The following is a 23,751-nucleotide window of genomic DNA, read 5'->3' as shown; positions in this document are numbered from 1 at the left end:
ATATATATATATATATATATATATATATATATATATATATATATATATATATATATATATATATATATATATATATATATATATATATATATATATATATATATATATATATATATATATATATCCTAATCCAAAAAGATTGCCAATTCCGTTCCGCAACTATATTTCATAAATCATGATCACACATCTCAATTCGACAATTAACAAAATTCTCAATTCCCAACCCTATAAAATACGGTAATACCGTAACGAAATTCGACAATTTATAATTCAGTAATTTCATAGATCGCAGACCGCAACTCAACTAATTCTTCAATTCTTCTTGAAACAGATGAGTTGTTTTCCAAATGCTACTATTGCATACCGAATATTATTGACTATCCCGATTACTATTGCCTCTGCAGAAAGAAGTTTTTCAAAGTTGAAATTGTTGAAATCTTACTTACGATCAAGTATGTTGCAAGAGAGACTCAATAGATCGATTAGCTTTAATCTCCATTGAAAATGAGCTTTTGGAAGAAATTGATATCAAAAGTTTGATTGATGATTTTGCGTCTAAATGTGCGCATGCCATTTTTTAAACAAAATTATATATGTATTTTTTATACAATATTTATATTTTGATACAATTTTTTAAACAGCTATTATTTATATATAGAAATTACTTGAAAAAAATGGCCCAAATTAAGATATGGCACAGGACCCCCATTTTTATTGGAACGGCCCTGGAGGTTGAGTATAGTGGATGAAAATTCTAAATGTACAAAAGAAAAGTTTTGGAGTCAGATTTCCCTCTATCTTATTAGCGGATGGGAAATAACAGCCATGGGAGCTGCCAAACATACAAATAAATTTATTTTTATTTATTCGTTAAAATCTCTTCATATAAATAAATTAATTAATTTATTTATTATTTCGTAATAATTACTCCATATTAAATATAATTTTTATATAATTAATAAATTGTAACTTTGGAAAGACTCCATTATTATTCCCTTCAGCAATTTCTATGCAAACCTGTAATGTATCTTTCGGAAGATTCCATGACCAAGACTTTGTAAAAATATAGCAAGTCTGGTCTTTGATTTGTTTAGGATTTAGAGTTAAGGTTTAGTGAAATTAGGTATTGTCCTGTGAGGCTCACTCTAGGAATCATCAAATTTTTAAATTTGTGATTACTAAGTCAACAACTGCCTAACTTGATTATGATTGTCCTTAAAGACGTTCTTTCTTACATATCTTGTATAGACTACAAGTAGTATGATAACTCAAAGTTACAGTAGATGAATTTTCGTGAAAACTTCATTGTAAATAATGTATCAATATTGTCAGATGGTAACCTATGATTGAAACATTGGATGTGGAATCCTATTGAGAACAGTAACTTGAGATGACTAGTCTAATTTGTATGGCTTGACTCGGAAGAGTCCATGACCATGACATTTTAAAGATAGCTAGTCTGGCTTCGATTTATGAGAATAGTTTACAACTACTATTAAAAAATGTGTTTTTTGTGACCGACTCAAATTGATGAAAAGGTTAATAGGTAACTCTATCAAAGAGTTAAACTTGAAACGTATGGTTAACAACTCAACTGTCCGACTAACTCAGCTACAATTGGTCCCATAGCTATTCTATATGGTGGTGGTAAATTATTATTATTATTATTATTATTATTATTATTATTAGTATTAGTATTATTACTAGTATTTTCACCCGTGCGTTGCACGGAATGGATTTGTTATAATATTTTAAGAATATTTGGATCGATATACAATTATATAAATTATAACATCGAATATTATATTGTATAGCAAATTGATGAAATTAGTTGGATCGATTATGTTGTCGTGTGTTTTCCTTGCTTGAATTAGAGCAAATAATTGTTCAATTACCGGTGCGATGCACAAATAAATTTTTATTATATATTTAGATAATAAAAATAAAGAAAATTATAAAAAAATTCTAATATTAAACGTGTGCATTTATTTGATTATAAGATTAGTGCAAAAGTATAACTCAATTAATTGAAATATATATGACTTGTTTGTCTACAATTATCTTAAGAAGATCGATATGTAATATGAGTTATGTAATTATATTATTACTAAAATAAATATGAGAAAAATGAAATAATTTAATTATAATTATTATAAAAATAAATTCAACTACCAGTGTTATTATCATAATAATTATTAGGTAACTATTATTAGTCAATTACACTAATATATGTGCAATTATACTTTTATACCTTAAGTATATTAATTTTCACCCTATCGCATTTATTTTTTCTTCCTCCTTCATATTTGAATGAATTAATTGTAACTATTATAAAAAATCTAACAGTCATGTTTAATTAATTTTTTTTAAGTTTAAATAATTTAAAGTTTTCAAAAGGAAAGTGTAATTAATTTTTTTAAGTTTTTTTAAATAATTTTCAGTCAATTAGTAATATCCATTCCCCTTTTCAATTTGCCTAATTTCCGTTTCCTTTTCCATTATGATTTTTTTTATATTTTCAATCAATTAGTAAAATCAGTTTTCTTTTTCATTTTATCTTTAATATTGTCTAGGCGGAATTTCACAAATGATGATTTTATTTTTATTAATAGTAGTATAGATATAGAAGTATAGATAAGTATTCGAATTATTATTATTGGTGTAAATAATAATTAATAAATTATTTTTTCTTATAAAATTATGCAGAATTAGTTTCCATTATTCTCACAATTATAATGGTTTAATTTGTAACACCCCGGCTCGGCTTTACCGTACATCCGGAGTAGTTACCGCCACACCTAGACTAAACCCAATCAAATCCAGATAGAGTTCACTCTAGATGCACAAGCTGAAGATAAGGAAATTGTTTCATATCGTCAAAACCCGTCATAACTTCGTATATGTATATATGAGTAGCAAAAGGGTAGCTATACTAGCTACAAATATGTACAAGAGTTTTCTTTCGGCCCATTAGAACAAAGTTTGGGCTATTCTCTCCTCTAGAACCTCGATGGGGTAGAACCCACGACTCGCCTGAACAGCATCCATGAAACACAATGGACTACTGGGAACAGGAGACCAGACCGGTACAACCGGGTGAACAGGAGCAGGAACAGGATCAGGAGCATAAGCCGGAGCTGGAGGGTCTGGAGCGTAGCCGGGAGCAAACAGGTCGTCAACCACTAAGTACTGTACATAATCATCATAGTCTAAGATAGGAAACATGAACTCTGATGAGTCATCAGAGTTCTCGGGGCTACACGAGCCCACGCTAAACTGCATCTGATAAAGGACACAATGAAGTGTAGTTAGCACGACGGCTAAGTAAGGAAATCCATTGTCACTCAAAAGTAAACAAAGGTTTCGAAAAACATAATACTCAGAAAACTGTAAGCTTTACCCATAAGTTGAAATCTACCTGCAACCAGATTAACAACAAAAGAAAGTATAGCATAGTATATGAGTGGCATCCACAAATAATACCTTTCATTTCCGAAAATTTTCATCATTTAACTCAAAATAGAGAGTTCAACAACACCCCGGCCCTTTACTGCTCAAAATTCGTGACATTTTATTCTTCGACATAGTTACGGAGTAACTAAATTTTCATAGTTAGAAATTTACTTAGTTTCCCCCTGGATAAGTGCAAGGCATTATTGGAATATTTTCAAGAACCTCGGGCCACGGCATTCATGCCTCCCGCAGGTCAAACATCTCAATAACCTCGGGCCACGACTCACAAGCCTCCCGCAGCTCAAATATCTCAACAACCTCGGGCCACGGCTCACAAGCCTCCCGCAGGTCAAACATCTCAACAACCTCGGGCCACGGCTCACAAGCCTCCCGCAGGTCAAACATCTCAACAACCTCGGGCCACGGCTCACAAGCCTCCTGCAGGTCAAACATCTCAACAACCTCGGGCCACTGCTCACAAGCCTCCCGCAGGTCAAACACCTCAACAACCTCGGGCCGCTGCACTCATGCCTCCCGCAGGTCAAACATCTCAACAACCTCGGGCCGCGGCACTCATGCCTCCCGCAGGTCAAACATCTCAACAACCTCGGGCCATGGCTCACAAGCCTCCCGCAGGTCAAACATATCAACAACCTCGGGCCACGGCACTCATGCCTCCCGCAGGTCAAACAACTCAACAACCTCGGGCCGCGGCACTCATGCCTCCCGCAGGTCAAACATCTCAACAACCTCGGGCCACGGCACTCATGCCTCCCGCAGGTCAAACATATCAACAATCTCGGGCCACGGCACTCATGCCTCCCGCAGGTCAAACATATCAACAACCTCGGGCCACGTCACTCATGCCTCCCGCAGGTCAAACATATCAACGACATCGGGCCACAGCACTCATGCCTCCCGCAGGCCAAACATATCAACAACCTCGGGCCACGGCACTCATGCCTCCCGCAGGTCAAACATATCCTTCACGACTTTATCCAGAAACTAAGGTTTTAAAAACATTCTATCTTTCTTGGACTTAATTAGTGTTTTCGCATAATGTCTCAAAACGATTATTCCTATCAAAATATATTCCCAAATATTCATATTTGTCATTGACTTTTTACCATAAATTCCCAAGTGACAAGAGTTACACTTATTTCTTGAAAACACGATTTTTCTTCCAAACCAATGTACGTAATTTACAAAACAATATTTGAACTTTCAGAAATTGAACTCGGGTGCCCGTAGGCCTTTCAAACATCATATCATGCAAGAGCAAAAATTACGGAGGAAAGTTCGGTCGAAAACAGAACCGCGCACCGCAGCCGCGCGAATTCCCGCAACGCCGGACGCGCGCGTCCGGGCCGCGTTCGGCCGTTCGGCCGTGATGCCGAAACACTGGACACCAACGGACACGCAGTGGACGCGCGTCCGTGGTCGCGTCCGGCCTTTCGGACGTGATCTCGAAGCACTGGACGCCGATGGATGCGCATCCATGGCCGCGTCCATCCGAATCTGCCAGTTTCGGACAGTAAAAACGGCGTTGTAACGCCTCGATTTCCCACTATTTTCACAAGTATAAGCTTATATGGGCATAAATACAACATATACATGCATAAATTAGCTATGAACATGTATACAAAAATTACCAAAAATTCAAAGAGTAGTTTCTTGAGCCAACTAAGAGATCCACAAACTTAACACATAATTTTCACATAAAATTCCAGGTCTTATAATTTACTAGCAATTGCTCATTTTCAAGTGACTAAACCGACGGGGATTCCTTACCTCCCAAGTAGTTTTTACACCGTAGAAAAGATGGTGATCCCTTTCTTCACTTTTCCACCGAAGATCCTATTATGGAAGCACTTGTGTTGAAGAATGGCTATGGAGTTCTTAGATCTCAAAGATGAAGATGGTATTTTCCTTCTCTTTTTCCTTCTCAAAAATTCGAAAATGGTAGGGATGGGGAAGACTTGGAGTGTAAGTTACATCTTAGCATGGCTTATCCCATACTCATCCTACTTAATTAATTAAAAATTATCATATGGTAAATAATGTGACACTTGTCACAATCCCATGGTGTGCCTTGTAGAGTAAGACTCCCTTGCCAGTTAGGGATTAAATCAGATAAAAGTTCGGAGGAATATAACTTAATTCGGGAAAATTTTAATACCAAAATTATTCTAAAAATAATCCCGTCATTAACCACTAAAATCGGACAATTTTCCGGTATCTCGCGAAATACAGTGGTACGGAGGTTCGTAATAAATGTCACTCTTACAGTCCGTCTAATTTCCACTGAATTGAGTAGGAAGTTCACGCTTAATCGTATCATGCTTAATAATCCATTTCCTAGGGAAATTCGAACTGTATATACGTCCTTAAAAATTTTACGGTTCGTGACCGGTACGTAGATCGCAGCTTATTAATAACTAGTCTCACTTATAAAAATCCTTCTGAAGTACCGGGAGATCATCTCATAAATGTCAAAGCCTAAAAAAATATTTTTCGAACCCTAACTTATCGGAATAGACGAGGGGTTACATAATTATTCTCAGAATTTGGTAAATAAAATTTTGTTACCAATTAAACTTTATTAATTTTTTTTACCAATTAATTAATAATATTAGTTTGCGTGGGAAAGTTGAAGGGGAAGATTTTTCTTTTATTAATAGTATTGATATGTGAATATAGAAACAATATTACCAATAAATAGATATTAGTTAATTTCCATTTTACATTTTCTTACCAAATAAGCTTTATTAATTATTTGACCAATAAAATATTTAATTAATTCACTACAAAAGTTCTGGCGGGAAAAATGAAATAGGAGGATTTTACTTTTATATATAGTATAGATTGTTAGAAATTTTTACAAATCGAACCAATGTGCTCGTTCTCTAGCAACTTAGTTATAGTAATGAATTGCTATCCTAATTCATTTGTATAGATGATATATTTTTTGTCTAGATATATAGCAACTTTATTATTTTGAAAAAAAAAAAACATGATATCATCGATTATATTTACACATTATTGAAAACCTCTTTGTAGACGACATTGGAAGTCGCAACACAATCTTGTCCATCCTCGTCTATCGCTAACACCTTCAGGCCATTACGATGACTGACTCGGGAGAAAGCCACATACAATTGACCATGACTAAAGACCGGTTTTTTTAGCAATAACCCAACGTGAGTTAGTGTTTGGCCTTGTCTTTTGTTTATAGTCATGGCATATGTGAATATCAATAGGAATTGTTTATGTAGTGGTTCTGTCAAATCAACATTATAGTAAGGCAAGACAGAATCCACGTGCTCCTCCCATAGGGTAACAGTGAGCCGACTACCCCTGAGTAGTAAAAACAACTGTTGTGGGCACGGGAATGCTATTGGAATATTTTAGAATAATTAGTTTTATTAATTAATTACGAAGATTATCTTAAAACTATTTTATATTTAGTTTGTTAGAAGTAAATTCCTTTTTTGGTCCTACACATATTACGGGTTGGACACATTTAGTCCGGTTTTATTAATTTTGCCAAATTATACCCAGACTTTTAAAAAGTTGGACAATGTTAGTCCATCGTCTAAATTAACGTTAACTATCCGTGAAATTGAAGGGCATTTTTGTCCTTTCTAGTGATCTTTCAGATTTGTGTTGACCTGTTGATTGCCTGTTACCGCATTGTTCACAAGTAGAACACTAAACATAAGTAATAGTACTGAGACCATCATCATTATAATCTTCCATTAGAGCAGGAAGGTTGAGATCTATTAAAGCACCTCCAGTTCTTGATAGCCCTTGTTTCTCAAGATTCATGGGGGTAGAAGTGGAAGCAGAACAGGCTTCTGGGCTAACAATTGCTGACACAGAATCTGCAAAATGTGATCTTTTGTGTCCACCCAAGGCTTGCCCTGAAGAACACACTCTGTAACAGATGGGACATGGCGATGGCTATGAACATGAGTAATCACTGCAAATTCCTTACCCGTTCAGAAGAAGATCATCGTGGAGACCCATGCGAGCATTGGGAAGGCTATTATGGAGGTTCCGACGGGACTGGGTCTTTGCATCCGTCTTCCCGGTTGCTTCTTGCAGCGTAGCGTTGCGCCGTAGCAACAACAGCCTATTCATATCGAATCCCTAGTTGGTTGTTCAGAGGTAATTGTGTTCTCTTTTTAATCTTCTTTTCGATCAGTGATTGAGTTTTTGGATTACTCCCTTAGAAAGTGTGGTCATTTCTCATTTCTCGGAGTTCAAAGGTGGAGAAAAAACATAACCAAACTAACTTTTCAATCTTACAGAGTTACAGAGGAACCCAAGTGCTAAGATCTAATCAAAAGCAATCAATTTCCAGCACCTTTCATCAATTTCGTCGAAGCAGCGAGACCCACCATGGAATTACTTTCCAGCACACCTTTCAATTCCTTCTCAAATCTTCCATCTCTGTGCTCAGACCTTGAGCGTTCTCCTTCTTCAACGCCGGCGCCTGCGCCATCAGCTTGTCCAGGTGTTGCTGCTTCCTCATCCGCGACCGCCGCGCCGACTCCCGGGTCTTCGCATCCGCTTCCGCATCAAACATCAAAAACACAGTGCGCAACATCAATCAAGGATTGATTTCGTTTGTTCAAGGAGATCAAACACAAAGTAACAGATCTTTAATTTCTTCTTAACCGACAAAAACAAAGAAATCTGAGCACAAAGATGGAAGATTTGAGAAGGAGAAGAGATTTGAAGAGAATAAAATTAGAAGCTAGAAGAGAAAGTGAAGAATTTGACTTGTAATGACGGATTTGCTCTTTAACTTAACGGCTGAGTAACCGTGATTGTAACTTTGGACTAACATTGTCCAAGTTTTTAAAAGTCTGGGTATAATTTGGCAAAATTAATAAAACCGGACTAAATGTGTCCAACCCATAATAAGTGTAGGACCAAAAAAGGAATTTACTCTTATATTAATTATCATATTTATCTTAGTTTGTTGGTTAGGATTAGTTTATCTTATATTTAATAATTATCTCATTCATGTGGTTGTAATCTGCTTGTTAATGACTATTTAAGGCCATTGCATGCCAAATGAAATACACAGTTAGAGAATTTTTGAGATAGAAAACGGAGTGTTTTATGGAACTCGGAATGAGTTCGGGCGTGATCGATGAATCATGGCAAACCTTACTTATCAAGGAAATTACCATCCTTGTGGCGTCATCCCCGGTTTTTATCATTCTACAGCCGGACGTGGCAAACAGCTATACATCAAAACCCAAAAACAACCATTTACCACTGTTGCAAAAATCCCCGCCTAGGCACCCGCCTAGGCGCTAGGCGCTCCTAGACCGTGGCGAATTGATCCCTAGGCGTCCGCCTAGGTGGCCGGCCGCCTAGGAGGCCGCCTAGCGCCTAACTCGGCCGACTAGGCCGAGTTGGCGGCCGCCTAAGCCGAATTTGGCCGAGTTAACTCACCCAACTCGACAGAGTTAGCCGAGTTAACTCGAGCGAGTCGGCATTGTTAATTTTATTATTATATTTATATGTATTTAAATTTATTTATTTATATAAGTAAGAGAAGTAAGAGATATATATATGTAATATATAATATAATATATGACATACACCCACACACATGAATTAATTTTTTGTTTTTATAGGTCGCCGCCTAGAACCGCCTAGGTACCGCCTAGGCGCCGCCTAGACCGCTTAGGCGCTAGGCGCTAGTCTACCGCCCGACTAGCGCCTAGCGCCTACTGCAACCATGCCATTTACCCAACCTAAATTAAACCTTCCAAATCAAACTCACCCAACCGAATAAACCATTTTAAAATCCTTTTTAAATTAGAGTGTGAAGAGAAGATCGGGCTAACCAGGTTCACATCATTTGGTATCAGAGCACACGGTTTTCTAAAATGGCACACTTCATCCCCTGCCATAAAACAGATGACGCAAGTAATGTAGCAAACTTATTCTTTAAGGAGATAATAAGGTTGCATGGCATACCTAAGACCATTGTGTCTGATAGGGATGTTAAATGTTTGAGTTACTTTTGGAAAACACTCTGGGTAAGTTAGGCACCAAACTTTTATTTTCAACTACTTGTCATCCTCAAACAGATGGACAGACGGAAGTGGTAAATTGAACTTTGGGCACATTGTTAAGAGTGTTAGTAAAAAAATGTGAAAACATGGGAAGAATGCATTCCAATTACCGAGTTTTCATACGGGTTTTTCTCCTTTTGAAGTTGTATACGGTTTTAACCCTTTAACTCCCCTTGATTTGTTGCCATTCCCCGTGAAAGAGTATTTGAACACAAATGGCGCTAAGAAAGCTGAGATGGTAAAATCGATGCATGTGAAGGTTAGCCAACAAATTGCTAAAAGGAATGAGCAAGTGGCCAAACAAGTCAATAAGGGTCGAAAGCACGTGGTCTTCAAGCCCGGGGACTTAGTTTGGATGCACATGCGCAAAGAAAGATTTCCAACTCAGAGGAAATCCAAGTTGCTTCCTCGTGGGGATGGACCTTTTCAAGTGTTGGCTCGAATTAATGACAATGTTTGAGATTAGGAATCAAAGTCTTGCGCATTGCATCGCAAGTATTCTCTCACTGGGTCCTATGTGAGCTCTTTCGACTTATCAAGGAAATTACCATCCTTGTGGAGAGGGCGCTGGTTAAAAAACAAATCATTTTTTATCGTTCTACAGCCGGACGTGGCAAACCACTATTCACCAAAATCCAAAAAAAAACACCTTTAACTCCAACCCAACGAAGCCTAAACCTACACAATCACCCACCCGTCCTTCACTTACTTTCCGTCCAAAACTACCGAACTACCCGAGAACCAACTAGGACCGGTTCAAGTAATCTTCAGCAGCACGAAGCTTCACTCTGGGCTGCCGAATCGCAACAACAACAATGAGCATGATGATGCCTAAATTTATACTTAAACAAATCAAAAAGACATCCAAACAAACACATACCGAGAGTCTTCAATGACAAAATCAATCAACCTTTGAGGATTTGAATTAACTTGGACAACTTTTTGCTCAGTAATGGAAACAACATAAATTGGCATTCATGAATGTATACTATTAGAAATTTAGTATAACAAAAAGAAATAAAAACACATCTAGTATAGAATAAGATTTAAAGAAGAATTTACCAATTAGCAGATTGCTATCCACTCCTCCGGGAGCCTTCAATGTTTCTTGAATTTAACCACAAACTCTTTAGGGATTTGTAAATGGATACAAGTTCCCTGAAGAAAGAAAAAAAATATATTGTAATGCTCTCCAGGTGCAAATATTAAATATGACTACAGTGTTCACTACAAAATGCCAACCACCGCAAAATTTACACAACCTTTTATCCTCTAATTCATAGAACAAAATTCGGCCACGATATAGGCACAATCTGCTCTCTCTAATTTATATACACTTTTAAACTTAATAGCATTTACCTAGGAGTCATGGAGTAAGCACTCCAGTGTGTGTTGGTTGATTGTGGAATGTGGATATTCCCTTGACAAATAACAACGCGTTAGCCGGAGTCTAATACAACTCCTTTTCGTCTTGGGAGATAGGTCGGAAGCAGAGACAAAAACAGACCCCATTAGTGAAAGAACAATATTGTTGAAAGATTTGCGTGACAATATCGTTTTACTATTTCGATTTGTGTGAGCAGGTTATAAAATTTCCAATTGATGAATGTATTTATAATACGAATTGACGGGGGAATTGTAGTATAGGAATTGTAGAGGAATTGTAGTATACGAATTGTATTGGAATTGTAGTATAGGAATTGTAGAATAATAGACTTCATTTTGTAGTATTGGATTTCATGTTTTAATAGCAGATTTATTTGATACGAATTGTATTGGAATTGTAGTATAGGAATTGTATTGTTTTAATATTATTCTATTGTTTATACGAATTGTATTGGAATTGTAGTATAGGAATTGTATTGTTTTTAATATTATTCTATTGTTTATACGAATTGTATTGAATTGTAGTATAGGAATTATATTGTTTTAATATTATTCTATTGTTTATACGAATTGTATTGAAATTGTATTGTTTTAATATTATTCTGTAGTATTGGATTTCGTGTTTTAATAGCAGATTTATTTGATACGAATTGTATTGGAATTGTAGTATAGCAATTGTATTGTTTTAATATTATTCTATTGTTTATACGAATTGTATCGGAATTGTAGTATAGGAATTGTATTGTTTTTAATATTATTCTATTATTTATATGAATTGTATTGGAATTGTAGTATAGGAATTGTACTGTTTTAATATTATTCTATTTTTTATACGAATTGTATTGGAATTGTAGTATAGGAATTGTATTGTTTTAATATTATTCTGTAGTATTGGATTTCGTGTTTTAATAGCAGATTTATTTGATACGAATTGTATTGTAATTGTAGTATAGCAATTGTATTGTTTTAATATTATTCTATTGTTTATACGAATTGTATTGGAATTGTAGTATGGGAATTGTATTGTTTTAGTATTATTCTATTATTTTAATTGTTTTAATGTACAATATTTTGGGTGGGAAGGAAGATTTCGTTTTGGAGGATTTTGTTTTTATAAGTATTATAACAATGTACTAATCCTAATGCATAACAATGTTTTGATGTTATAGGATTTCGTGTTTTAATATTATTGTACTTTTAATATTATTTTATTGTTTTAATTGTTTAATGTACAATATTTTGGGCGGGAAATAGGATTTCGTTTTGGAGGATTTTGTTTATATATATATATATATATATATAGATTATTATAACAATGTACTAATCCTAATGCATAACAATGTTTTGATGTTATAGGATTTCGTGTTTTAATATTATTGTACTTTTAATATTATTTTATTGTTTTAATTGTTTAATGTACAATATTTTGGGCGGGAAATAGGATTTCGTTTTGGAGGATTTTGTTTATATATATATATATATATATATATATATATATATATATATTATTGTTGTTGTTACGAGAATAGAAATAAAAAGTGGCAAGATAGATGCGGACAACGAGGAATATAAATGTTAGAGAAGACAAGGGTATAAAATAATCATTTCACAATTAAGGCCAATCAGCTAACAAAAAACACAATTCTTCTTAGCTTTTTAAATTTTGAATTATTTCCCGAATAAACTAAAGCAATAAGCTATTTTACCAAATATTTAAATTAGCTTATTGACAAGTCAAATCAACCAAATTTTAGATTATCAGTCATTTATCAAACACTAACTTAAATTTTATTTTTAGTAGTGTTATTTTGATTGATTGTTAAGGAATGTCATTAGGCGCAAACTACTTGGAAAAGAATGACACTGCAGTATCTTATTAAACAGTAATAACATAGTAGCATTATTGTATGGGTCGGACTCTTTTGTGTATTCAACTATTAATTCAATAGACTTGATCTTTTTTATGATAACATTTATCTAATTAAGTTATGATGAAGTTAGTGACTTTAATTTATGAGTTGTCAAAATGTTAAGAGTTTTTGTTATTTTTTAAATGTCATAAATGTAACATGCAAGTATGCAACTACATGTTATAGGTGGAGATTTTAATATAAACATGTTAGGATTAAGCTAATCACTTGTTGTCAGTATGTAAAAAGTTATAACTAGCTAGTAGCGAATGTATGTGCAACTTATTTCTTTATATTTGAGTAGCAGTCAACATTACATTTTAATGGCAAGATGCTGTGTTGGACTCGACTCATCGACCCTTCAAGCCTCTGCCCAAAAAAGTAAATATCATTTTTGTTTAAGAAATATAAAATTATTTAATATTGTTCGAAAGATATTTCTAGCCACAAATTTTACCCTTCTTTTATTTTTTGGATTTTTCTAGTAGAGATTTCAATTTGATATATTATTAACTCAAAGCTAATAATGAATTAATAAGAAAATAATGGAGCTTAGAAAGTTTTTGATAGAGCTTCTGTCAATATTGGAATTTGGAAAAGTATATGAATTAGCATTACTATAAATATATTTAAATTTTTTAAAAAGTTTGAAATATGTAGCTATTGATCGAAATATGTAGCTAAAATTAAATGCGCTCTCTCACGTGCAGGAGATGTGCAAATTAAGCTTGTAAATGAATTCTGCAGGCTTGATTTGTTGCACTTGGGGGAAAAGTCAGAAAACTGATAGCACGGAGAAGCTAAATATTTTTAATTGGTGTTAATTTCATATTAAGTCTGAAAAATCGGACAAGCTAATGTTTTTAATTGTTTTAACTGGTCTTCATTTAAGATTAAATTGGATTATGAATTTGAATTTTAAATTCAAATTAAATGGCAAGAATGCTATTTACTTCCATGAGTTTGAATTTTTATTTTTTTTTTGTTTTTTCAATACCCTCTCAGGGTTCCAGCATAAATAATTATCAAGGTCATTTATAGTAATACAAGAGAAACTGATTAGAAGCCTTCTTCTCTGGCCTGGCGACTGGAGAGGAAGCCTTCTAATTTGGATCTATTTAACACCAATCCTCAAACTGCTAATTTAAAGTTGAATAAGCTAAGTTTGTTTAAAATTAAGTGATACACCAGTTATCAAATTAAACACCTCACTATAAAAACAAATATCAAATCAACTATAATTATAAATGACATGGTTTAAGACAAACACCGACCAACTAATCTGTTGAGATCAGATTGAGAATCCAATATATGATCACAAACAAATTAATACAAAATACATAACCAAATCCCTCGATCTGATCCATAGTCAAATAAAGCTAGGCATTACTAACTTGTTTATGTCCAAGAAATAAATAATTGGATGAGGAAGATGGGATGTATTACCTCCAATAATCCTTCCCTTTACAATCATGTTTATTGTTTATCCATTAGTGTGCTTGCTATTTGCTAAACTATAAGTATTTAATGTCAGCATGATCTACGACTCTACAAGTTGATGACCACTTCCATTGAATGTATGGGACTATGTTGCCATAGGAGTCTGTTTATCTGGCATTATAATCACCTATTATGCCGATACACAACTTCACAATTTTGTTAGCAGAAATAAAAGGTTGAAAGAGCTCAGCCAACCTATGGTGCCAAATCTGGATACAGGTCTTTGGCGGTACTCACGCCATCCAAATTACTTTGACGAGCAGTTATGGTGGTGGGGACTCGCCATATTCGCCTGGCGTTTGGGTCATGCTTGGAGTTTTCTTGGTCCGCTCATAAACAGCTTGTACTTGGCGTATGTCACCGTGCTTGTAGAGAAGAAAATGCTTAAACAAGCTTACAGAGTTGAAGCTTATAAGCTCTACCAGAAGACAACTTCGGCTTGGATACCATGGTTTAAGTCCTCAGCTGGGAAAGATAAGAACACTTGACTCCACATTTTCTTTAACTTTGTGTTTACTTGATCATATCTATGATAAAAAGAATGTTCACTTCAAATCACTATTAATTTTCTTGTATGTGCTTTGCAACTATGTACCTTGAATTGTTCATTTGCTTCAACAACCTTTATAAATCTCTCTGAACCTCTGGTTCCCATTATAAACAATTGAGAAACCTGTTGCTGATATGATATTATTACTCACAGGGAAGATTCACAATTACAATGACTAGTTTGTTGGGTTTGACAAACATTGACGAGTTTAATTAACACAGGGTATTAAGAGAATAACACCCATATATATTTAGTGCCACAATAGAGTGAGTATGATTGACAAGGTCCATCTTGTAAAGTGAATTACTGACATAAGGTACATTTTTATATTATACTATATAAAGGTATATTTTTAATAGTAATTCATGTAAATTATTCTTTCAAAGTAAGATGAATATTCATATCATTACCAAAAAAACTAAAGAATTGAAAAAAATATGTAACACACATCTCAATAGGAATTTATTTAAAAGTTTTAAGTAGGATAAACATGACATTAAAAATTTGATAATAAATAAGATGAACATGAATTGCAAATTATATCAAAATCAACAATCCACAATACATAGCAGCTCCTCTTTTGCCTTTCAAGGTTAGAGGAAGAAACTCCCTTCCAACATGTCAAGAGTAATCCACATTAAAGACAATGACAAATACCTTCAACACACAATTCCTCACTGACAATAGCATTGACCTGGAAAATGTGAATAGTCATGTCATTTTTTTTAGCTAACATGTAAAAAAAAAAAAAAAAGAAGAAGAAAAGGCATACATGGTAAACAACAACTGGCAAAAACTTGTGTGATACCGTCTCACGAATTCTTGTCCGTGAGACGTAGGGATGACCACGGTTCAATTCGAATCGAATCGTGCACGGTAGAAATTGAACCGGAGCGTAAAGGTTCCAGTTTAATAAAATTGGGAATCGAAACCGGGTGGTTCCTATTCCAAATTTGGGGGGGGGGGGGAGGGGACAGGGGAGGCAATGTTACCAAAGGGAAGCAAATGACTTAAAAATTAGAAGATAAAAAAGATAAAGAGAACTATTTGGGATTTGATTCTTATTGAAATATCTATAAATTACATAGGCAGAAGCAAATGACTTAAAAATTAGAAGATAAAAAAGATAAAGGAACTACTTGGGCTTTGATTCTTATTGAAATTTCGATAAATTACATAGGCAACTTAATCTTGGTAAAATTAAGTGCAAGCTCAAATTTTTATTTTTATTTTAGTTTAATTGTAAAGTTTAAATATTTGATATAATCATTGTTTAAAAATTTTAGAACGAAAAATTTTAATGTTGTATTTGGATTATTTTAAAAATTGAAAACAGAATTAAAAAAAATCCTATTTGAATCGGCGGTTCAAACCAAAACCGTGAACCAAATTGTGGTCACATCTAGTGAGACAAGTTGAACCACTATAAAAATGTAATACTTATACTGAAAAATGTAATACTAATAAGGAATAAAGTGTTTGTTACTTATAAGAGAGTGTAATAATTTTTAAGAAAAATGTAATAGTGTTACATTTTGATTTAATAGTATTACATTTTTCTCAAAAGTATTACACTTTTCCTTACAAATAATAAATACTTTATTTCGATTATTATTACATTTCTCAGTATAAGTATTACATTTTTATATTGATCTGATTCGTCTCATGGATAAGGTTCCGTGAGACAGTTAAAGTCTGAGCACTCAACAACAACAACAACAACAATAATAATAACAAAAATTCATATATATAAAAGTTACAAATAACTAATTAAAAAATTGAAGGCAAATAAGATGTTGTCTGCATGTGTGCGCACTCACAAATATATATTGAATAAAAAAGCAATTTGTTGATTCATATTGAAAACTAACCTTTAAGAAAAATAATCGAGTACTTTGTTGCAAGCTATCTCTAAAAATTTGATGTACGCATAGCTCCAAGATCTTGCGAACAGTAGAATGCTTAATACTCCAATGAATCCAACAAAGAAACCAGGCCCCATGTCAGCATAGAACCACATGAAAAACTCATGATCATCATCACTATTGGTTTTTGTAGATTGATTAACAAAAGATGGTACATCACTGGGGCAACTCTTTGAAAGAGGATCACCACAAAATCCTTCGTTGCCCATGTAAATGGATGGATCATTGAGGGTCTGAAGTTGACTTCCTGTTGGTATTCTCCCATATTAATGGTTGAATGATAAGTTCAAGTGGCTCAAAAAATTCAAAGATGACAAGCTCGGTGGAATGTGACCAAAGAGTTCATTTCTTGATAAATCAAGTGATTCAATTTTGCTCAAATTACCAATTGTCTTAGGGATTGTTCCACTCAGATTATTTCTAGAAACATTCAAGTTCTGCAATGCATGCAAACTCATTATCTCAACCGGGATCTTTCCATCAATATGGTTCCCTGAAAGATCTATAGATCTTAGGAATCGAAGATTTTTAGTGTACTGCAATGTTAATCCTTTTATGACTTCATCAATTTCATCTTCATACCTTTTACCAGGATATGCGGTGTACCAAATATCTGTCTCATTGCCATCAATAGCCATTGCAGTAAAGTTTTCAAAACACTGTGGGATATATCCTGATATGTTGTTATTTGCCAAATTTAACAATTGAAGATCATGCAGTTGACATAGTTGCAATGGAATATCCCCATAGAACTTATTTCTATAAAAGACAAGATATTTCAAACTCAATAATTTTTCCCCAATCCATGTAGGGATAACATCCATAAATTTATTTTCACTCAAATCCAAGATTATCAGGCTTGTTAAATTCTGCATGCTTCCCGGGAGTTTCCCTTCGAGTTCATTATTCTGCAAGTGCATAGAGGATAGCAATTGTAGAGATCCCAATGAATTTGAAATTTGGCCACTTAGATTAATTGTTATTTCCCAAGTCAAGAACTGTCAAGTTTTGTAGTTTTTCTAAGCATGGAGGTATTTCTCCATATAACTTATTTGTAGATAGAGCAAGAATCTCTAAATATTTTAAACTACATAGCCACTTGGGGATGCGACCAGTCAAATTATTGGTTGAAAGATAAAGGTTTTCCATCTCCATGTAACCTTCAACATGTGGTTTCAAGGGAAGCTCTCCACTTATTTGATTTTCAGAGAGATCTAATGCATTGCTATTCCAGAAAAAATCTCAAACCAGTCAGGGATAGCACTTGAGATGCAGGTATCCGACATATCTTTGGGAACGAAGCCAATGAGGAAAGTGAGGACCACTTTTGATGGAATCCGACATAGAGTTGGAAAGGAGGAACCCAGGTGGAGCTTACATTCCAAACAAACAAATTACTAGATATGTCCAAAATGTCAAGCTTACTGAGTTTTGAAAAGTGGAATTCAGAGAGGACACCTATGAATGAATTATCAGAAATATGTAACTCTTCAAGATTTGAAAGTTCACCAAGACTAGAGGGAACACTACCACTAAACTTATTGTTACTAATATCCAGCTCCAGCAACATTGACAAATTTCCAACTGACTCAATTATTGGACCAGCGAAGGAGTTTGAAGACACAGAAAGGATTTCCAGATTCTTATACTTGTACAACTGGTTTGGAAGTTGACCACTGAAATTCTTATACTTGTACAACTGGTTTGGAAGTTGACCACTGAAATTGTTAGAATCTAAGAACAATTCTTTCAAACTATCTAATAGGCAATCAGGAAGAACTGCAATGGAGTCTGTCAATTTATTCATCGAGAAATCAAGCACTTGCAATCTACAAAGACTACCAATGGTATTTGGAATTGAACCAGTGAAGATATTCTCACTCAAATCAAGAGAGGTTAAAGAAGTCAAGTTTCCAAGATCACTCAAATCAAGAGAGGTTAAAGAAGTCAAGTTTCCAAGACAACTGGGAATTGAACCTGCTAACATATTAGCACTTAAATCAAGAGAGGTTAAAGAAGTCAAGTTTCCAAGACAACTGGGAATTGAACCTGCTAACATATTAGCACTTAAATCAAGAGAGGTTAAATAAGTCAAGTTTCCAAGAGAATTGGGAATTGAACTTGCAAACCTATTACTATTTAAATCAAGAGATGTTAAATAAGTCAAGTTTCCAAGAGAATTGGGAATTGAACCTGTAAAGCTATTGTGACTTAAACTAAGAGATGTTAAAGAAGTCAAGTTTCCAAGACAACTGGGAATTGAACCTGCTAACCTATTACCACTTAAATCAAGAGAGGTTAAAGAAGTCAAGTTTCCAAGAGAAGGGAACTGAACCTGTAAAGCTATTAGCACTTAAACTAAGAGAGGTTAAAGAAGTCAAGTTTCCAAGAGAATTGGGAATCGAACTTGTAAACCTATTACCACTTAAACTAAGAGAGGTTAAAGAAGTCAAGTTTCCAAGACAATTAGGGATTGAACCTTGAAAATTGTTAGAATTAAGATCCATGAAAACCAAATTGTGCAACTTACACAACGGAACCAGTGTGCCTGTAAAGGCATTTCCAAAAAGGTCAAGGACCTTTAGAGGGGCTAAGGGCTCAAAGATTTCTAGCATGCTAGAATTAAGAGAGTTGAAGCCTAGATTCAAATTCTCTAGTCTTGTGAGATTAGACAACCATGGAAGGATTGCAGAATCTAAACTATTCCAACTGAGATCAAGGGAGATGAGAGAGGTGGAGTTAACATGTAAAAGAGGACTAGTTGTGTTGAGGTGACAATCAGCCAAGTTTAAAGAAGATAAAGACACAAGCTTGTTGATTGTGCGTAACCAATCTTTACTATGCCGAATTGAAATCCAAGGCATGTCAAGGCTTTTTAGGGAAGAAAGGCTAGCAATCCAGTCCAAGTTTGTAGCCAAATGATTATATATAACTCCATCCAAAGCTTCTCCAAGGTGGAGATACTCTAAGCTTGAAAGATTTCCAAGATGAGTGGGAATATTTCCCACAAAACCAGAGCTTGAGAAGTTAAGATACCTCAAGTTTTTGAAAGATCCAAAAAATTCAGGAATTCGGATCTTAGAAAAATTGTTGAGGCTTAGATCAAGGTAATTCAAATGTGTTAAGTTGATAAGAGAATGATTGATCTCACCTCCCAAGCAATTGTTGATATAGTTTGATGGCAAACCATAGTAATAGTTGTCAATATCATCGCGTGTAGGTGTAGTTGGGTTGTGCAAATCAAGCTTTAGGACATGGCCAGTTGTTGAGCTACAAGAAATCCCCTCCCATTCACAACAATCAGGACCGCTCCATGAAAAGAGACGGTTTGATGTATCAATTAAGCTTTCCTTGAATTGGAGAAGAGCAATTTGTTCCCCTTCAACGCACCTAGCATCATTTGAGTAACAATACTCAAATTTGCAAATGAGCAGAAGAAAAATAAGCACTAGCATAATATTATGCTTGGTATGTTTCATGGTGTCTCAAAAGTAAATAAAAAATTTTTTAGTTGCTTTGAGTTTTGTGTATGAAAGCAGCATATGCAAGATATATATATAGCAGCATATGTTTGAGTATTCTTTTGGTATGCTTTTCCCCCCTCCCATCTTAAATCCTGCTTTATTAACATTGTTTTTAATCACACAAAAGGAAGAATTTTCTCCTTCCATATAAAATTTCAAAATTACAATTAAGTGTAGTAGTTTTGATATTTAAATTAATCTTTGTGGATGATTTCAAATCTATGTATGTATGGAGAATGTAATTTTTAAGTGGATATTTTTTTTTTGATTTATTTTTTAACAAATATTATGTTCCATCTTTAATTTATATTTGCAATAATGGTATAAAATTGAATTATTACACATGATTTTTAGTTTTTAAAAAGTGACTGTGCCAAATTAAAGTTACAAAAGATTAATTTTCTTTAGGATGACTTGGCCGAAAATTAATTCAAGAATGGAGATGAGGATGACTTGAATTAAATCAAGTATGGAGATGAGGATGACTTGAATTAAATCAAGTATGAAAATGAGGATGACTTGACCGAAAATCAAATCAAGAATGAGGATGAGGATGACTTAGCCTATTGGAATTAAATATGAGGTTGAGGATGACTTAGCTACAAGTCACAATGAAGATGAGGCTAACCGTGCACATTCTTGAAGAAAGAAAATATGAGGATGAGGATGACCTACACACAAAGGTCAACCTATTATGCCATGCATGATTTACGTGAGACCCAAATCAATAGGGGGAAGAACAAAAATCATTTTTGAGGCTGAGTATGGCATAACTAAAGGAGAAAAATAGGATGGTCTATTTTAAGGTGAATTCAAATAATCTTGCTACAAGGAGCTGAAGATCATTATGAGAAAAGTCAGTGTACTTTTCGGTGGCATTAATTATGCTCAAGCAAGAGTCACCGAACGGATATATTTCAGAGCAACCTGACTTATGGATTATGAACAAAGTCAAGTGTTCACACTACCAAAGTCAAAGATGGACGGCTACAAGTTACAAGGAAAATCATATCAGTGATTGCAGAAGAACGTTGGAGGATTACCAGAAGCAAATATTCAAATTCATCTGACGGAGCCATCAAAGTTGACGAAGACCATCTGAAAGCATTTAATGCTCTTAAAAATTACAATGGGAAAATAGCTAATTTAGCTATATAAACCCAAGAAGACTTGATACAGAAGAATGCACAGAGACGTGAGGAATTCAATAGAAAGCAGATACGTGAAAAAGAGCACGACACAGAAGAATATTAGCACTGAATACACTACAAGTCATATCAGATTTGAAAGTGCTAAGCAGTGAGCTAAACACGAGAGAAATCAAGTCTTAGAAAAGAAATACTTTATTTCTTGAAAAGAAATTGTAGGAGTGTAGCTTTGTGCAAAACACTCGGGGGAAACTAAGTGTAGCTGGGTGCAAAACACTTGGTTGATTGCTTTGTGCGAATTACTTAGAGGAGTGCAGCTTTGTGCAGAACACTCGTGGAGACTAAGTGTAGATGGGTGCAAGACGTTCGGGTTTGAGTGTTGCTGTAGCGAAAGTGCATTCGGAGTAGAGGAAGTGCTAGAAGAGCACAGATTCACTATTGTATCTGGGTGATTGAAGATAGTAGAATCTCTCCTGGAGGAAGGAGAAAGTGGAGTAGGAGGATTACATCACCTCCGAACCACTATAAATCCCTGTGTCATTTACTTTATCTGCTCATATATCTGCTTGCCTACTTATCTATCTGAGCATCACATGCATTACACTTTGTCACATTTATTATCCTAGAATATCCTAGATTCACGTGACACACTACCTTTTTGCATGCAAGACAGATTTGCATACTCAACCTCATCCTGTGAAAGTTATATTTGTTGTTATGCTACGAACCCAACTATTCATTGCATATACTGTTTGATCTGGGTTTGATAGTTCCCATGTCCGCATGCAAGCCAAACTTTATATACTCATTATTTGAGTTATATCTGACTTTTCTAACGTGTTGCATGTTGTGAAGCTCTTCATTTTTGCGTAACTTTGATTATAGCACTTTACCGTATTATTATCCGCTGCGTAATTCAAGTTGAATTTATTCACTTGGATTCTCTCTGTTGAAGTGTTATAATATTTTTGAAAAGTTTGAAAAGTCTATTCACCCCCCCCCCCTCTAGACTTTTCCCTACCCTATCGGGACCAACAAAATATATTATATATATATATATATATATATATATATATATATATATATATATATATAAAGCTTACCAAATAAAGTCATTATTGATTCAACCTTCAACCTTAATTGTACAGAAAATAGTGTGTTAAATTTGTATACATAACTCATAACTGATTATATGTAAATAAATTTGGTATATAGCATCATTACATATAATTTGCATACATAACTCATAACTTTAATAAATTTGTATATATTAATTTGCACAAAAAAAAAAGTCATTACATATAATTTGCATTATATGTGGCTCATTCAACCTTCAACCTTAAACATTATATTTAAATATTGCTTACAATGGTTCTTTTTAATTTTGGTATATAGAATCACATTAATATTGCATACAATGGTTATTTTTTAAATTTGGTATATACAATTCTATCAATTTTTTTTTTTACATATAATTGAAATATTCTATTTAATTTAATATTTTAGCATTTTAGATATTTTAAATTTTTATTTTTATTTGTTTTGAATTTCAATTAAAAAAATTAAAATTAAAATAATTTCATTTGATTTGAATTTAGATATATATTTTTAATTCTATATTTAAAGTATAACAATTGAAATACTTCTCAACATAAAATAAAATTTTGTTACAAAATAAAATCAAAATAAATCAAATATAATTTTATTGCTATTTGCTATATTATTTTCCTTCATAATATATATAACCAGAAGTGTCGTTTTCATGCCCATCCTAGAAAAATACTTCTATTTTAAAGTATTAAATAATAATATAATGCTTTATATGTTTTTTTAATTTATAGTAATAATTACAAAAAATAATGGATTATCAACTTTTAAGGTAGACTAAATAAAATTTTTGGCAATCTTATTTTATTTTATTCAAATACACACACTCACACATTTCAATTCTATATTTAAATTGAGGTAAATGATTCATATTTGTATTGATTTAGACTCAAAATTAATAACGGTAATGATTTATGCTCAAAATATAATTTGACATTACTAAATTTAAATCATTGTTAATTTGGTATCACTTTACAATTAGCTACAATAATTTTATTTTACCAAATATAACAATCTAATAAATTTTGACAATTAACTCAGAGAGGCCGAGGCCTTAAGTCTGCGGGAAGCTCTAAGCTGGTTGAAGGATACGGGTACGGGAAACGCTGATGTTGAAATGGATTCCCAGGTTGTTTATCATGCTTTA

General features: G+C 33.8%; 2 protein-coding genes across 2 annotated transcripts; both read right to left on the bottom strand.

The window, feature by feature from the left end:
* Window positions 1–7,164: 7,164 nt before the first annotated feature.
* LOC116005704 lies at window positions 7,165–7,596 on the bottom strand. The gene is made up of 2 exons (XM_031245945.1): window positions 7,451–7,596; window positions 7,165–7,390 (listed from the first exon to the last, which is right to left on the bottom strand). The coding sequence occupies exons 1-2, from the start codon at window positions 7,594–7,596 to the stop codon at window positions 7,165–7,167; spliced, it is 372 nt and encodes a 123-aa protein (XP_031101805.1).
* Window positions 7,597–7,808: 212 nt separating this feature from the next.
* LOC116005703 (receptor-like protein 12) lies at window positions 7,809–20,304 on the bottom strand. The gene is made up of 6 exons (XM_031245944.1): window positions 19,161–20,304; window positions 18,148–18,874; window positions 17,825–18,050; window positions 17,211–17,733; window positions 16,853–17,072; window positions 7,809–8,028 (listed from the first exon to the last, which is right to left on the bottom strand). The coding sequence occupies exons 1-6, from the start codon at window positions 20,302–20,304 to the stop codon at window positions 7,809–7,811; spliced, it is 3,060 nt and encodes a 1,019-aa protein (XP_031101804.1).
* Window positions 20,305–23,751: the final 3,447 nt, after the last annotated feature.

Source organism: Ipomoea triloba, chromosome 15, assembly GCF_003576645.1.
Source record: "Ipomoea triloba cultivar NCNSP0323 chromosome 15, ASM357664v1".
NCBI lineage: Eukaryota > Viridiplantae > Streptophyta > Magnoliopsida > Solanales > Convolvulaceae > Ipomoea > Ipomoea triloba.
This window is presented reverse-complemented; position numbering and strand designations above follow the sequence as displayed.

Coding starts and splice junctions, on each gene's coding strand:
- LOC116005704 (XM_031245945.1), bottom strand. CDS start 7,596: ATGAATAGGCTGTTGTTGCTACGGCGCAACGCTACGCTGCAAGAAGCA. Junction 7,391..7,450: donor GATGATCTTCTTCTGAACGG/GTAAGGAATTTG, acceptor CATCTGTTACAG/AGTGTGTTCTTCAGGGCAAG.
- LOC116005703 (XM_031245944.1), bottom strand. CDS start 20,304: ATGAAACATACCAAGCATAATATTATGCTAGTGCTTATTTTTCTTCTG. Junction 18,051..18,147: donor GTCGGATTCCATCAAAAGTG/GTCCTCACTTTC, acceptor TTTCTGGAATAG/CAATGCATTAGATCTCTCTG. Junction 17,734..17,824: donor AAAAACTACAAAACTTGACA/GTTCTTGACTTG, acceptor ATGCACTTGCAG/AATAATGAACTCGAAGGGAA.